This window comes from Polistes fuscatus, unplaced genomic scaffold (genome assembly GCF_010416935.1).
Source record: "Polistes fuscatus isolate 324 unplaced genomic scaffold, CU_Pfus_HIC Scaffold6, whole genome shotgun sequence".
NCBI classification, from domain to species: domain Eukaryota; kingdom Metazoa; phylum Arthropoda; class Insecta; order Hymenoptera; family Vespidae; genus Polistes; species Polistes fuscatus.
Genome location: NW_025113140.1, coordinates 7,316,137 through 7,330,641, shown reverse-complemented (window position 1 = coordinate 7,330,641; position 14,505 = coordinate 7,316,137). Strand labels below are relative to the sequence as shown.

General features: G+C 38.0%; 2 protein-coding genes across 7 annotated transcripts in view; one reads left to right on the top strand and one right to left on the bottom strand.

Moving 5' to 3' along the window:
* The window catches only part of LOC122523474 (ELAV-like protein 3), a 40,743-nt gene extending 28,514 nt beyond the window's left edge, over nucleotides 1–12,229 (bottom strand). For 2 of the 6 annotated variants that reach the window (XM_043645240.1, XM_043645237.1), the window contains exons 1-2: nucleotides 2,003–3,273; nucleotides 838–1,483 (exon numbers count right to left, since the gene is read on the bottom strand). The gene's annotated coding sequence lies outside the window, so the exon portion shown is untranslated. Of the gene's footprint in view, nucleotides 1–837; nucleotides 1,484–2,002; nucleotides 3,274–11,788 lie in introns of those variants that run through there. The other 4 variants (XM_043645235.1, XM_043645234.1, XM_043645236.1 and 1 more) reach the window with 3 other exon arrangements.
* On the top strand, nucleotides 8,778–11,323 carry LOC122523473 (cytosolic carboxypeptidase 6). The gene is made up of 7 exons (XM_043645233.1): nucleotides 8,778–8,858; nucleotides 8,984–9,348; nucleotides 9,428–9,864; nucleotides 9,940–10,143; nucleotides 10,271–10,494; nucleotides 10,627–10,822; nucleotides 10,966–11,323. Exons 1-7 carry the CDS (start codon nucleotides 8,798–8,800, stop codon nucleotides 11,303–11,305), a joined length of 1,827 nt encoding a protein of 608 aa, XP_043501168.1. The 5' UTR covers nucleotides 8,778–8,797; the 3' UTR covers nucleotides 11,306–11,323.
* Nucleotides 12,230–14,505: the final 2,276 nt, after the last annotated feature.

Here is a 14,505-nt window from a genome sequence, read left to right as displayed (position 1 = left end):
CACGAGAGAAGGAAGAAAAAGATAGAATTGGCATCGGTGACATTGCTTTGCTGTAATGGGTGTGACCATGTGGCAATCAGTACAGAGAACTAAACTGACGTTTATGTATATGAGAAAGAGAGAGAGAGAGAGAGAGAGAGAGAGAGAGACAGAGAATGAGGGAGAGAGGGAGAGAGAGAGAGAGAGAGAAAGAGAAGTAAGTAGAAGCTCCATTGATTGGTTGCCAGCATGGAGGAAAGTTGCAGCTACCCCGGGGGTATATGAACCCCGATATAGTTCTCTCTCCGTCTCTTTCTCTCCGTTCGCGTTTACCCTCGGTACGACTTCACCCCACAGCAAAACGCAGGCGCGTCACATGGACCCAGAAACGATCAATACCTAAGGTTTCACTAGACCTGCCGATCTCTCTCTTTCTCTCTCGCTCTCATTCTCTTTCTCACTTTTTTCAGTCTCCTCTCTTATACCATTTACATCCCCACACCGATAGCGAATGCAAATTAGTAAATCTTTGATATTTCAATGGTCGGTCTTCGAACATTTTTCCAATAGAAAAGAAAAAAACAAATGAAAAAGAATACCAATATTCCAGATGAACATTTTATTTATTTTAGGAGATCGGAAACGATCAAAGATAGTTTTATAGATTTATAAAAACAAAGATATCAAATGAAAAATCAACGGTCTCGATCTACGGACCGTTAATTTGATTTTTCTCTTTTCATCGTAAATTCTTCAATACGATCGAATTGTCTCCATCGGATGGCTAATCGCAAGATACGAAGTAAAGGGGCAAGAAGGAAGAGGGTAATTTATAAAAGCGAACTTTTTTCCGCTTACACTTTCATTTCTCACGCACCGTTTTGATCAGGGTTGTCACGACCGGAAGTATCCCTCTCGAGACTTCCCGCTTGTCCTCGAGAAGGAGCCACAGTGCCGGTTGATCGAGGACTCGGTCCATCGTGGATCCGGATGAGGCCTTGCACATGCTCTGGATGTTCTCCATCTTGTTTACTAATTTCTTTTTTATTTTCTCTCTCTCTCTCTCTTTCTCTTCCTCTTTTTTTATATATTTATCAATCTGTTTCGTTTCGTATTACTTTGATTACTCGCATCATATTTTCTTTTTAATCCTTCTTCACCTTCTTTGTCTCCCATTCCGGATTTATGAGAAAGACTGACGTTAGACTCATTCTACGAGTTAATTTCTTTTTCCTCGAAGGGATATAAAAAAAATCATAGTTCGATAGGTCGACGATGTTTGGCATGGCGTTCTTGGATTACAAAACAGAGATGTTAGCGTCAATCTGAATTCGCGTTTTCGTGCTCGCCCTTTCGGGGTGCCACGCCCTAACTTCTGCGAGATACAAAGTTGCACCGCGGCTAGCGACACCTCACGGGTTAAATCTCTCTCTCTCTCCTCTGATCGACGTACGCTGATTTTTTTTTCGTGTCGATGTCTACGGCACGATTATCGTCGAAACGTCTAACAAGAGATTAACGTTTTGCCTAAATATTTCAATTTTCCTTTTAACAATGACAAGTATAAAAAGGGATCTCTTAAAAAAAGGGATCATTTTTCATAAATAATATATATAATTAAAGAAAGCGGGGGAAAAAATAGAGGAAAACGAACAACTAAACTCCGCCGTATCAGCGAATCGGCGATCGAGGAGAGACGATCGTATAAAATTCAATATGGCGGATGGAATACACGTCTCTGCCGGAACCGATGAAAACGGCAGCACGTTTAATAATAATAATACATAATCAACGATATATGCAATCATAATAATGTAATGACAATAATAATAATAATAATAATAATAACAACAACGATAATATAACGAGATAATTAATGATGATGATAATAATAATAATAACTCGAGTTTGAGGTTAATAATAGGAAGTACATAATAATAATAATAATAATAAAAACAATAATAATAATAATAATAATAATAATAATAATAAACAACGAAAGTAAAGAAAGAAACGAACATACCGGTTAACGATGAAAATCAGTGGTTGGAGGATGCCGATATCTGGGCGCAGAACGGAACGACGACCGGGTTATAAGACGTTTCTTTTACCGGCGACGACGACGAAGACGACGACGATGACGACGACGACGACGACGGCCTGACGATGACGGCCTGACGACGAGCTGTCGTCGACTTGGCGGGGGTAACGACGAGGACGATACAATAAAACGTGTTTAATCACGACGATTGATGGGTGTTATTTGTGTGAGACGGATTTGGATTATTTTTTTTTGTTCATAGACGAATTTGAAAAATAAATAATTCTGTTTAAAAAATTTTGTTCAACGCTCGTTAACCTTTTGACTTATCGCGAAATACATGCAAAATACGCGTCTCTAAATAATCATCCCTCTTTCTTCCTTAATAATTTTTTGCTTAATTAATTAATTCGAATAATTACTTTTTCTATATATCTCTTTGTCACTAACCGCCAACGGAGAGGGGGAAAGAAAGAAAAAAAAGATGAAGAAAGAAGAGAAACGAGAAAACACGTTCGTCCCCGCCGGTCCGGTCCTCTTCTTCTTCTTCTTCTTCTATCTCAAATTTTCAAATGCACAAATTTGTTCGCCTCCTCCTTTCCTTCCTTCCCTCCAACACGTTTTCTCCTCCTTCCGTGATAAAAACTCCTCTTGTGGTATCTTCACGTGATCGAAGAACAATCTTCCGGATGAGGAATATTAAGATTGTCTCTTTGCGAATATAAGATCAGAATTTTGATCTCTCTTTCTCTCCCTCTTTCTCTCTGTTCTTCTTTCTCTTCTTGATATCAACGATGATGCGATGAAGAAGAGAGGTCAATGATCGGAAACTGAGAACCACCGACTTCCGGAGAAACGGAGAAAAGCGAGGAGCGACGACGAAGCTGAGAAAATTTGAGAGAAAGGTGCAAAATGAGATGATCCAAGGTAATAAATGTAATCGTAAAATTGACGAATTTTTTTTGGTCGAGATTAACACCGTGGGCCCCACGCGGAAGTAAAACTCACACAGCAGCACACACGCGCGTGAGCGATTTTTCGACGTTCTTTTTTTGAAGTTCAGCTATTTCTCTCTATCTCTCTTTCTCTCTTACTTTCTTTCGTTCTCGCTCTCTCTCTCTCTTTCCGTTTTGTTCGCGAACAAGATTTCCCTTCCCTTCGTACGTAGAGTTGAACGATGATACAATTATTTTCTTTTTCCGTTTCTTTCGTTTGTATTTTTCTTAAACTGATGACGACGACACAATGACGACGACGATATTTTATGTATTTTCAACGTGCACGAGCGTATATATAAATGTGTGTAGGGTGTGTGGGGTGTGTATGTGTGTGTTTGTGTGTGTATATTTGGGTGTGTATATAAGTGCGCGCGCGCGTGTGTGTGTTATTTATACATATATTTTTATATATATATATATATATATATATACGCACAATTATATGTTATACATCGAATTAAAGGATCAAAAAATGAGAAATATGTAGAATCAAAGATTAAGAATGTTGTGGGTTATAACGGTGTCTACAACGCAATGCCTTTATGTGGTGCGGTAACTAAACTGAGGAGTCTAGGCTCTGGTGGTACCGGCTGCACCCTTCGGACACCGCCAGCATCACCACCACCTCCACTTCCACCACCAATCGTACCACCCCCACGACCCTGAACGAAAGAGGGGTAGAAATTTAAGAAAAGGGGTGTATGCGCGTATTCGTTTGTATGTGTTATATATATATATTTATATACACGATAGGCTACATCATACCAAGGAAACGATAAAAAAGAAGAACCTAGGTGAGAATAATAACGCGCAGGCGTTCGAGATCGGGAAGAAGGAGAAGAGAGAAGAGTCGGACTCGGGATAGCCGAGTTTTCAATTTCACGAGTTGGCAAACCTGCCTGGTATAGAATAACAGGAGAAGATTTTACCCTCGATAACGACTATCGTGGGGTGAATCGTGAAACGAGGAGGATGACGTACGGTTTCTAGCATTCCATCATTTGCGATATTCTTTTTATTTTTTCTTTTTCACCCCTTGTCCAATCTCTCTACACCTCCTACACGGTCAATTGCAATTTCATGAATTTATTATAAAGTATTGAGTAATTAGAATGTTTCGATTCTATGTAGAAAATAAACGCTATTTATGACAGCATTCGTCTAATTTTTTCGAATAAAAGAGCTTTCGTTGAATAAAAAAAGAAAGAGAAATAGCGAGAGAGAATCGTTCGCATGCGCAGACGAAGTAGTCGAAAGTTGGAAGTTCGTTTTTAAGGAAACTAGAGCTTGCATGTACCGCGGCTCGCCGAGCCGCTTAAAAGCTGCTAGTAGTAGTAGTAGTAGTAACTGGTGGAGGAAAAGTAGGAGAGGGCAGTATTGGGTACTCGTCTGCGCAGGCGTCGAAGTGAAAATTGGCAAAAGCTTTGGCAGGGTGTTTCCTGCGCCCTCGTAAAATCATTTCCCGGTTGTTACGGACCGCCCAAATTTTTATGTCTTTTTCTGCTTTTAACAGGCTAATCGGTTATTCTAAAATGAGGACGATGGCCGGCAAATAAATTCAAATCCAGATTAATCGATTTCTCGATAAGAACGAGAAGCCTAACGCAAGTTACACCGAGCTAAAAGAGATATCGACAAATTTTTATCCGAAATTCAATTTACAAACAAAGAGATTACAAAATTCATTACGATGTGAAAATGAGCACCTTTTTCATTCCAAATAAAAATGGCTCAATGATTAGCGCAGTCGCCCGGAAAGCGGGAAAAAGCCAGCTTTGCGGGCGAATTTTTTCACGAATCCTAGAACACGGTATTGTTACACAATTAATCTTTATACTACATTTTGAAACGCGTTGAATTTTATTACTGTTCACGATCTATTCTTTGCCCTGATACTTTCGTTAGAATTGAACGCTTTATGAAGTTTGTTGTGGCAGCTCTTGAACCCCTAGTTCTCTACTTCCTACGCCACTGGGCTCGTCGACTCCGGTTGGCAAGAGGGGAAGCATCAGACAGCAGAGGGGTTTCAAATATCGATCTCCCGCGTTCTACCAGTCATTCACTCTCGCGTGTGTGAAATGAAACATACACATGGATATTCCGAATTGTCGAAGAGAGAGAGAGAGAGAGAGAGAGTGAGAGAAAGGGGGAGGGGAGATTGGGAGGGGAAGCATTCACCAGAGAATCCCAGGTAAAGCTCAGGGGAAGAGAGTAGACGACAGCCAACCAGGAACTACCAACGGCACAGCTCGTCCAGAAAAATGTCATGCTAGCTGAGAACTCTGGGCTCCGTGTCTCTCTACACCTACGCAGACTCCCTCGCCCCTTCTCACTCTCTCCCTCTCTCTCTCTTTTTTTCTTTTTCTTTCTGTTTTCTCTTCCTTCGCTATATATCGCGTATTTCACCCGTTTGCGCTTGAGTCTTCCTACTCCGAGGGTTGCTCGAAACTCTACGCGCATGCGCATCACGTTCAACATCGCTTTACTTTCGAGCTTTCCCACCCCTTCCTTCTTCTCCCACCCCTTTCCTTTCTCCTCCTCCTCCTCTTCTCTTTCTCTCCGGCTTTCTTTTTTTCCTACGCAAATACGATGGACGAAACTTCACGCGCTTTCCTCGAAGATTATCTCGCGCATCTGCAAAAGGCGCAGACTGTACGAGGGTAATCTGTAAATTGTATCAGTGATTCTCAAATCATTTTGTTCACTTTCGACCGAGATCGCATTAATTTCTTAATTTATTTTGTTAGATAGTCGATCTTAATCGTTCCTTTGAATTTTTAATAGAACGTTTTGGATCAATTGTAATAGAATATTTTGAAATTAAATTTAGTAATAATTATATGCTTTACACTAATAGATAAAAACACACGTAAAGATATTTTCTACATTGTTCATTAAGTTAAATTTAGGTATGAAAGTTAGACTATAAACATATTTAAATGAAAATAAATGAATTTTTCAAAAGGGGATCAAAAATCTATTATAAAAATCTAAAAAAAAAGGATAGTACAATAAATTGAATACAACTAATCAAAAGAAGAAGAAGAAGCGCATATTTTCGAGATTCTGCATGTGCATGTTTAATATATACATATATATACTCGAACAACGTAACTCGATCTATGAGATTTTATCAGGAAAGAATCATTAAAAGTAATACGATCGAATGTAAAGCACCGAAAAACTCATCAAACTTTGTCAACAGTTTGTGCCTATAATTTGTACAAAGAAGAGTCAAATCAACGTGAAAATAATAATGAAATATTATGTATCTATAATTACAATTAAAAAGACACTTATGATTTAAGGAAACAATCTAGATAAAATGAATAACACAGCGGTTCGTATATCGATTTAACAGAACCAAGGAAACCATCGTTGATCCTGGGTGGACATAGTGTCGCCAAGTCTGTTTGCTAGCTTAGTCCAGTTCGGTTATAGGAGGATAACCTCTCGGCAAGAACTCTGGAAATGTCTGACGGTGGAGAAACTGGTACGTAATATTTACGCACGCGATCATAATTTTCATAAAAAGATGAGAATTGAAGTTTCGATCATACATTTCGTGCCAGGCCTAACCTGTCCGTTCTTCTTCTTCTGTTGTTCAACGAAAATCAAAAAAAGAAAGGAAGGATCTAAGATTGGATCCTTCGCTAAAAGAGATCGATCGAATTGACGAAAGAAAGGGAAAGAGGGAAAAGGTGAGAGTGTGTGTGAAGCCGTCGAAAGGGTCACGCGAGGAGAATCATCGGTTGATGCGGTCACGTGCTCCACCCATTGCACCCTGACATTTGGCAACTACTTTCGCTCGTACATACGTACTGAAATATCTGACAAATATCGCTACGAAATTGTTCTATCAAAGCATTAACTCTAGACCTCGAGTTTCATATTACTCAAATAATATGAGATTATTGTGAGTAAAATGTGACATCTAGAATAAGTTCCAACAACCTTTGGTAAATAATCAAGATAGGAAGTTTGAGATTAGTTGGATACGTCCAATCCTATGTCGATTTTTGAAATTCATTTCAATTCTTTGCAAATTTTCGAACACGCACCGAAAAGCTACGTTTCTACGATCAAGACCCCACCTTCGGACGAGTCCATTGTCCAACGTTATATACCATTGATCAAATACGCAGAAGTTCATACAATGATGTCGTACTTTTTTAGCTTGCTTCGTGAATTATTGACAATTGTATCTAGAGGTCTTGACGCAACAATGTTATAACTCGACGAACTACTCTTACCTCTTCTTATTCCCTCCATCAAGATTACAGACACTGACCTCAAACACTATCGTCATCGACCGTAATATTTACCCTGCCTATCATTCAATAGAAATAGATTCCTCGTAATTTCTGTCTCTGCATTCTAATGATAGAATCTTTTCTAAATAGAATATGAATTTTTATATGTTTCAATTCTTTTATAACGTAGAACTAAAACTGGCTTGAATATCGAGAGGAAAATTCCAATTACATTTAAAAATGTTATTAAAATTACATTCGTAATATTAGAACTGTACAATTAAAATTGATGTTGTCGAAATGTTATTCATTGATTTCAAAGATAGGCGTCAGATAACAACCCTTGACTAATTTCATTATTCAGGAATCTACTTGATGTGTCTATTTATTTGATAGAATCCAACAAACTATGTATTTATTATTAATTAGAAAACCTAAAACACGAACAATAAAAGCAATGTATTTTTTATTCCTCAGTAAAATTCCAACGCATCCTCAAGATAAACGCTTTGTATAGTGATATATATCCCCAAAAAAGGAAAGTACTATGAAGTATATAAGATGAGCACGTGTGCTTCAATATACAACCCTCCTTAATCGGTCGTGTGGGCGACACGACGGTTGAAGTTTTATCTTATTGTTCGTAAAGACGTGATACGAAATTACCCGTCACGGGTTTGTGATAACTGAGAATATTGTTAGAATTTGTTATTCTAATAGTAACAAAAAAATGTCATTAAACGTAGCACATACTTCCTTCAAAATTCCGCTTTTTGTCTTCAGTTTTTTGAAATACTTTTATGAACTATGTATATATGTATGACATATGTCCCGAAAAAACGAAAATACTGAAATAAAAAGCATATAAGGTGAGCACGTGTACTTCAACAGTTGATAATCGGTAATTTATCGAATGTGATAAAATCTAACAAACCATATAAAAGTAGAAAAACATATATATTTAGATCACTCTTGCATTAGAATCCTCTTAAAAAGAGAAAACGTTGTAAAAAAAAAGACCAAAAAAATAACCTTGAGTCACGAAAAGATGTTAAAGTAAGTTTCTCACATACTCCATCGTCTCTACATTCGATAGCTTCTTTACCTTTCTATCGCTATGATTCGGATCGTCGTAGTTCTCGTGACTTGGAACAACTTTTACTTTAACCTTCTCACTGAGAAACAAGATAGTCCCGTCGAGAGGTCTTGAACGAGAAAGGAGATCGGTTGACGCCTGGCAGCCACGCGAGAATCCATGACGGAGTGATCCGCCCTGACTGGAATCACCCACGCGAAATCACGAACTTCCTAGATTCTTTTTTGGTATAAGCACGAACACGAGAGGAAACGTGAGGATCCGCCGTTTAGCTTGAAATCTAAACTGAGATCGGTATTTCTCGTTATCATGTAGATAGGTTGGTAGGCGGTTAACACCTAACATGCTTCGGCCCGAGTTGGCCGAAGCCTTCAGTCTCTCGCCGTGTCTGCTACCTGGATAATCTTAACAGAGCTTATTCACGCGGTTAATGGCCTTTCACGGGGAAGGACGCGATCCTTTAGAGCACACCAGTCTCTATCAAAGAGCCGGTTAGACGACAACTTCAATTGCTTCTGATATTTCCTCGTTAAAAATACAAAAAAAAAACGTTTCTATATCATTATTTCTCATATTATTAATTGATACAATCAATTTTGAATAAAATTGCTTTCAGAGAGCGAGGACAGTGATGCCGAAGGTGGTTTGGGAAACGTAAATAAACTTGTAATACGTCCGCCCGGTCATAGTGGGAAAGCAAAAAAGGGACACATCTGTTTCGATGCCTCATTCGAAACCGGTAACTTGGGTCGGGTGGATCTTGTTTCAGAGTTCGAGTACGATCTTTTCATAAGACCGGATACCTGCAGCCCGCGACTTCGCCTGTGGTTCAACTTTACCGTTGACAACGTAAGATCCAATCAGCGTGTTATATTCAACATAGTGAACATATCGAGAAGTATGAATCTCTTTCAAATCGGCATGGCACCGTTAGTTAAGAGCACCGGTAGACCAAAATGGCAAAGGATACCTCAGGATCAGGTACAACTCACTTTAGCATTTTATTATCAAGGAGTTAATATCATTTAACATTTGCATTTGTCAAATTTATTTTTTACAGCTTTTTTATTACAAATCACCGCAACATCAGAATCACTACGTGCTCAGTTTCGCGTTCGCTTTCGATCGAGAAGACGATGTCTACCAATTTGCTTTAACTTATCCGTATTCATATAATCGGTATCTCGGGCATCTGAATAATCTCAGTACCAAGATAGCCTATGTTCACAGAGAAACTTTAGCCACCTCGATTCAGAAGAGGAAGGTTGAACTGATCACCATAACATCCGATACTAACAACGGTCGGGAATTAGCCCGGAAAGTTGTGGTAGTACTTGCGAGAATTCATCCAGGCGAATCACCTTCCTCTTACGTTTGTCAAGGCCTCATGGATTTTTTAGTCAGTACTCATCCGATCGCTCAGGTTCTCAGGCATTACGTGATATTTAAAATTGTGCCAATGATCAATCCCGATGGAGTTTTCCTCGGCAATTATAGGTAATTATGTCAGTATCTCATCGTTACAATCTAATTTATCTTCAAACGTACGAATTTATAATCATTTTACGACAGATCTACCTTGATGGGTATGGATTTAAATCGAAATTGGAATTGTATATCGGAATGGATTCATCCAACGTTATCGGCAACCAAATCGATGTTAGAATCCCTAGATAAAAACACCCACACGCCATTAGATTGCGTTTTGGATTTACATGCGCATACAAACGCAACGGGAGTTTTCGTTTATGGGAACACGTACGAAGACGTATACAGGTAATTCTAATTATTCTTTTAATTATCTCTAAAGATTACAAATGGCGTGCGAATGAAAAATATCATTTCTTTATACGACTCTCGCTTTGCGTATCACAATTTAACACCACGGCTGCCAGCCCCTTAGGTACGAAAGACATATTGTCTTACCAAAATTGCTAGCTCAACACACGGAGGACTACAACCTAGGAAACACGATGTACAATCAAGATCCTCACAAAGGAGGGACATCCCGTCGATATCTATGCTCCATTCTAAAGGAACATGTCAATTGTTATACCGTACAAGTGTCAATGTATGGCTATTGTAGGAAAGGAACGTCAAGTATTTTACCATATACGGAAGAAAGTTGTATCCTTTCGATGTAACGCAAACAAATGACATTGGCCTTGCCTTTGAATTAGATTATAAAAAATAAGACGTACGAAAGAAAATGTGAAATTCAAATGTTCATCCCCTTAACTATAGATTTCAATGATAAAGATTACAGAGTCGGTCGAAATCTCGCACGAGTATTTTTAGAATATTACAAGTTAACCGGTTTGATACCGTGTGGACTTCCAGATCAACCATCGAACAAGAGTAACCGACAATCTCGTCAGAGACATCACGTATCGAGGCAGCCACGTTCTAAAATGGTCAGGACACCGGCTCCTTTGCATCTAGCTAGCATTCACGAGTACGTAAACTATGTTCTCGTAAGGAAGGATAACAAGGGAATGAAATCGATCGATGAGAATGTCGTTTCTTTGTCATTTCGCATGACCATCTTTTAAATCACCATCGTCATCATTATGAAAATTTGTGGGGTTTGAGTTTCAGGTACTTCCGGGAGGACACGGAGCCGCTCCCGAGCGCTCGTTACCGATCGATGAGCGGCACGCGTATGAGCCGGGCTGAAATTGCAATTGGAACTGGAACTGAAAGCGGAACTGGAATAGGAAGTGGAAGTGGAACGACGGGCGTCAACGGATGCAGGTACCAGAGCCACAGGTTCCGGAGCCCCGGGGCACCGCTCGACAGGGTGCAAGCTCCAACAAGACGACCCACCGAGCCGAGGCTTACCATTATCGATTTCAATCAGCTGACAAGAGGCGGTTTGGAACTAGCCATGAGTAAGAACAAGATTAATCGTCATCGCGGTCGCTTTAAGCTCCAATAATAAAGATATGAAAGGAAATCAAATTTTGTTCTTTCGTTGACTCGCTTTAACGTATCGCACGTTACTAAGACATCCTCCATCTTTTCTACTCTACTTCTTTTTTTTTTTTTAATATAATAACGTTCATAACATTTTTTTACATCTATATGTAATAAAAAAAAAAGAACTGTAGATTACATAAATTTACATTGTACTAAGGAATTTGATAATATATCATAACAATATTTTAACAGGTTGTTCATTAAATTTGATCTTAAAATAAATCATGCGAAATATATTATTTAATATTTAGAAATATGTATAAGCTCTTTAACTTGGAAAATCTTTACAAAAAATCGATTCGATAATCATACTCACATTGAAACTAATCGTAAGGTTTTGAAATATATGATTTGTAAGACGTGAACGTAAACATCAAAACTGGATAGATAACAAACGCAACAAGACATTGAAGTTGAAGATAATGCATTTATTTATACATACCTGGTTGCGACAATTACGTTCCTAAAACTCAAGCAATCTGCAGTCGATGTAAGAGCATTAGATGGACAGAAGACGCAGGTACTACGTGAGACGGTACACCTTAACGACGTACAGGACTTGTTAGAATACGCGGCTGCGTCAGAGTTGCGTTATATCGTTTTTTAACAACGATATGAGACGACGACGACGACGACAACGACGACGACGAGTTGTAAAGATGTTACCAAAATCGTACCCGTAAATTCAACCACGTAAATTAAGAAAGAAATCGATGGTAGTACATTCACGCGCCCTTTCTTCTCCCGTTCTTTATTTTTCTTTTTTAACCAGCGTACAACATTATACGTTTTTCCAAAGTGTGTGATGCGCGCGCGCGTGTATTATTAACGTATATATATATATATATATACGTATATATACGTCCCCACGTGTACATATATATCTTTTATATATCCATATGCTTCTCTCTTCTTTTTTTATTATTATGTATGTAATATATGTATATGTATATATATATATATATATATATATATATATATATATATATATGTATACGTCAGTCAATCGGAACTGAAGAGGAACTAAAACGGAAAGAAATGAAACTATAGCGAAAGAAGGGAGCAGACAAGCGACCAGTAGATCTTCTACCCCTGGGCTCGAGACGGAACTGGCCCGTGGGCCGACGGACTTGAGACCTCGCCTGGCTGTTTTCCCTCCCTCTTATTCCCACCCTACATATCCTCCCTCGATTCGTATCAACCCTCTCCTCAACCCGGCGAACCCATCAACGCCCTTTTACTCTCTCTCTCTCTCTCTCTCTATCCCCCTCTCTTACTCACCCACCCCTACCTATTCTTTCTCTCTCCCTATTTCTCCCAAACGAAGCTCCCGGTACTTTAGGGTCGGGCAAGACCAGGGCGGTGGTCGTTGAACCAAGTATATAGACGAACTGTCTGCGTCGAACTAGTTGCGCAAGACACGCTAGTATCATCTCTCTCTCTCTCTCTATCTATCTATCTATCTATCTCTCTCCATCGTTACGTCTCTCACGCATTACCCTCTTTCCATCTCTCTCACTCTCTCGTTCGTTCACTTCCACTCCTTCATTTCCCCAGGAAAAGCCACCAACACACCTATAATCGAGCAACGAAACACGCATACACACACACACATGCAAACAATGGGATGCAACTTCAGTTGGTTAGATTCGTGCGTATGCGGCCTTTTCGGCCCATCCTACTTTGGTTGCACTGGCGACCACCGACGACCATCACCACCACCAACCCACCCGCTCACCATATTCTCTCCTTATGTACTTGTGCGTCTTGTCGACTTTGGGCGAATCCACACGAGGAACCCAGGGAGTGATTGTACTTTGGGCGGAGACCGATCCCAACCACCTAGGATAACGTTTACCTGACTCGATATCGAATCCTACGGAAAGAAAACTTTTATCTTTCTCTATTTCTCTTTTTATTTTTTCTTTCTTGTTTTTTTTTTGTTGAAAGTAAATTTACGTAATATTTGAAATAAAAATATTCGGACAATGGCTCGTAAAAAATATCGTTGTTATTTCTATTATTCAATGATATCAGCATTACTTTATATTTTCATTGGAACGTTTCTTTTCAAATTCATACAATGGATATTCATTGTTGATACAAGAAATTCATTGTGATATAAGATTTGCTTTTAATTCCTAAACTACGAAGTTTAGATTAAATAATTAATTTGACTCGATCACTCGACTGGTTGCTAGTATATTACAATTATTTTGAAATATTGCGTTAAGTTAAATAGTCGATACATAACATCGTTAAAATTATTGAAGAGAAACGAGAGTTACACCTGTATCCTGGAATTATGGCTCTATCTTGTGATCATATTGGAAGGCTAACTCATGTTAGATCGGTCAAACGAGACTCCAACGTTATCGATATGAAATACAAAAGGAGATATTATTTTATTTTAAAATAAGAACACGGTCTCGAATAAATTTCAATTCAATTACATCGGATAATAATTATTATCTATACAAATACTTTTCAAAAATAATTTTCAAAATTTAACTATATCAAACGGAAGTCAAGATAAATATAGTAAATTATTTTTTGAATCTTGAAAAAAAAAACAATAACTTAATTCATAATAACATAATCATCCATTAAAATACTAGAAGAAATTGACCGAAGGCCCTAAACAATGCTAACAATAAGTGGTCAGAGCAGTCGTCAGACAATCGAAAGATCTGAGTTCGAGTTCTGGTCCAGTCAACTCATCAGTCTAATTTTTTCACCGATCCTACAATATTTTATTATGATCTTATATTCATTGATATAATTGATAATACTGAAAGGAAAAATATTTATTCTATTTTTATTATCAAATTTATATAAATTTTTACATTTGTAAAAAAAGAGGATTATTGCAAAATTTATCAATTTTGTTTTATTTCATATTGTTATTATATTATAATATTATAGAAATACTAAAAATATCATTTTCTCTATTCAATGTTGTAAGTGATATGTTAATATATATTTATGATTATATGTGATATTTTTATACTATCTAAAGTAATTATAATCTTAAAAGAGTCGCATTTTTTTTTGTTTTTTTTATTTCTATTTTTCTGTCCATATTTTTTAAAGCGTTTATAATCGGTGCATTTATTATAATGTCTACTAACTCTATTTTTGTAAAAATAACTAAAACGT

Excerpts from the sequence above, each read along its gene's own strand:
- LOC122523473 (XM_043645233.1), top strand. The coding sequence starts at position 8,798 with ATGGCCTTTCACGGGGAAGGACGCGATCCTTTAGAGCACACCAGTCTC. Across the intron at positions 8,859-8,983 it reads CAGTCTCTATCAAAGAGCCG|AGAGCGAGGACAGTGATGCC; the intron begins GTTAGACGACAA and ends AATTGCTTTCAG. Across the intron at positions 10,144-10,270 it reads ACGTACGAAGACGTATACAG|GTACGAAAGACATATTGTCT; the intron begins GTAATTCTAATT and ends CCAGCCCCTTAG.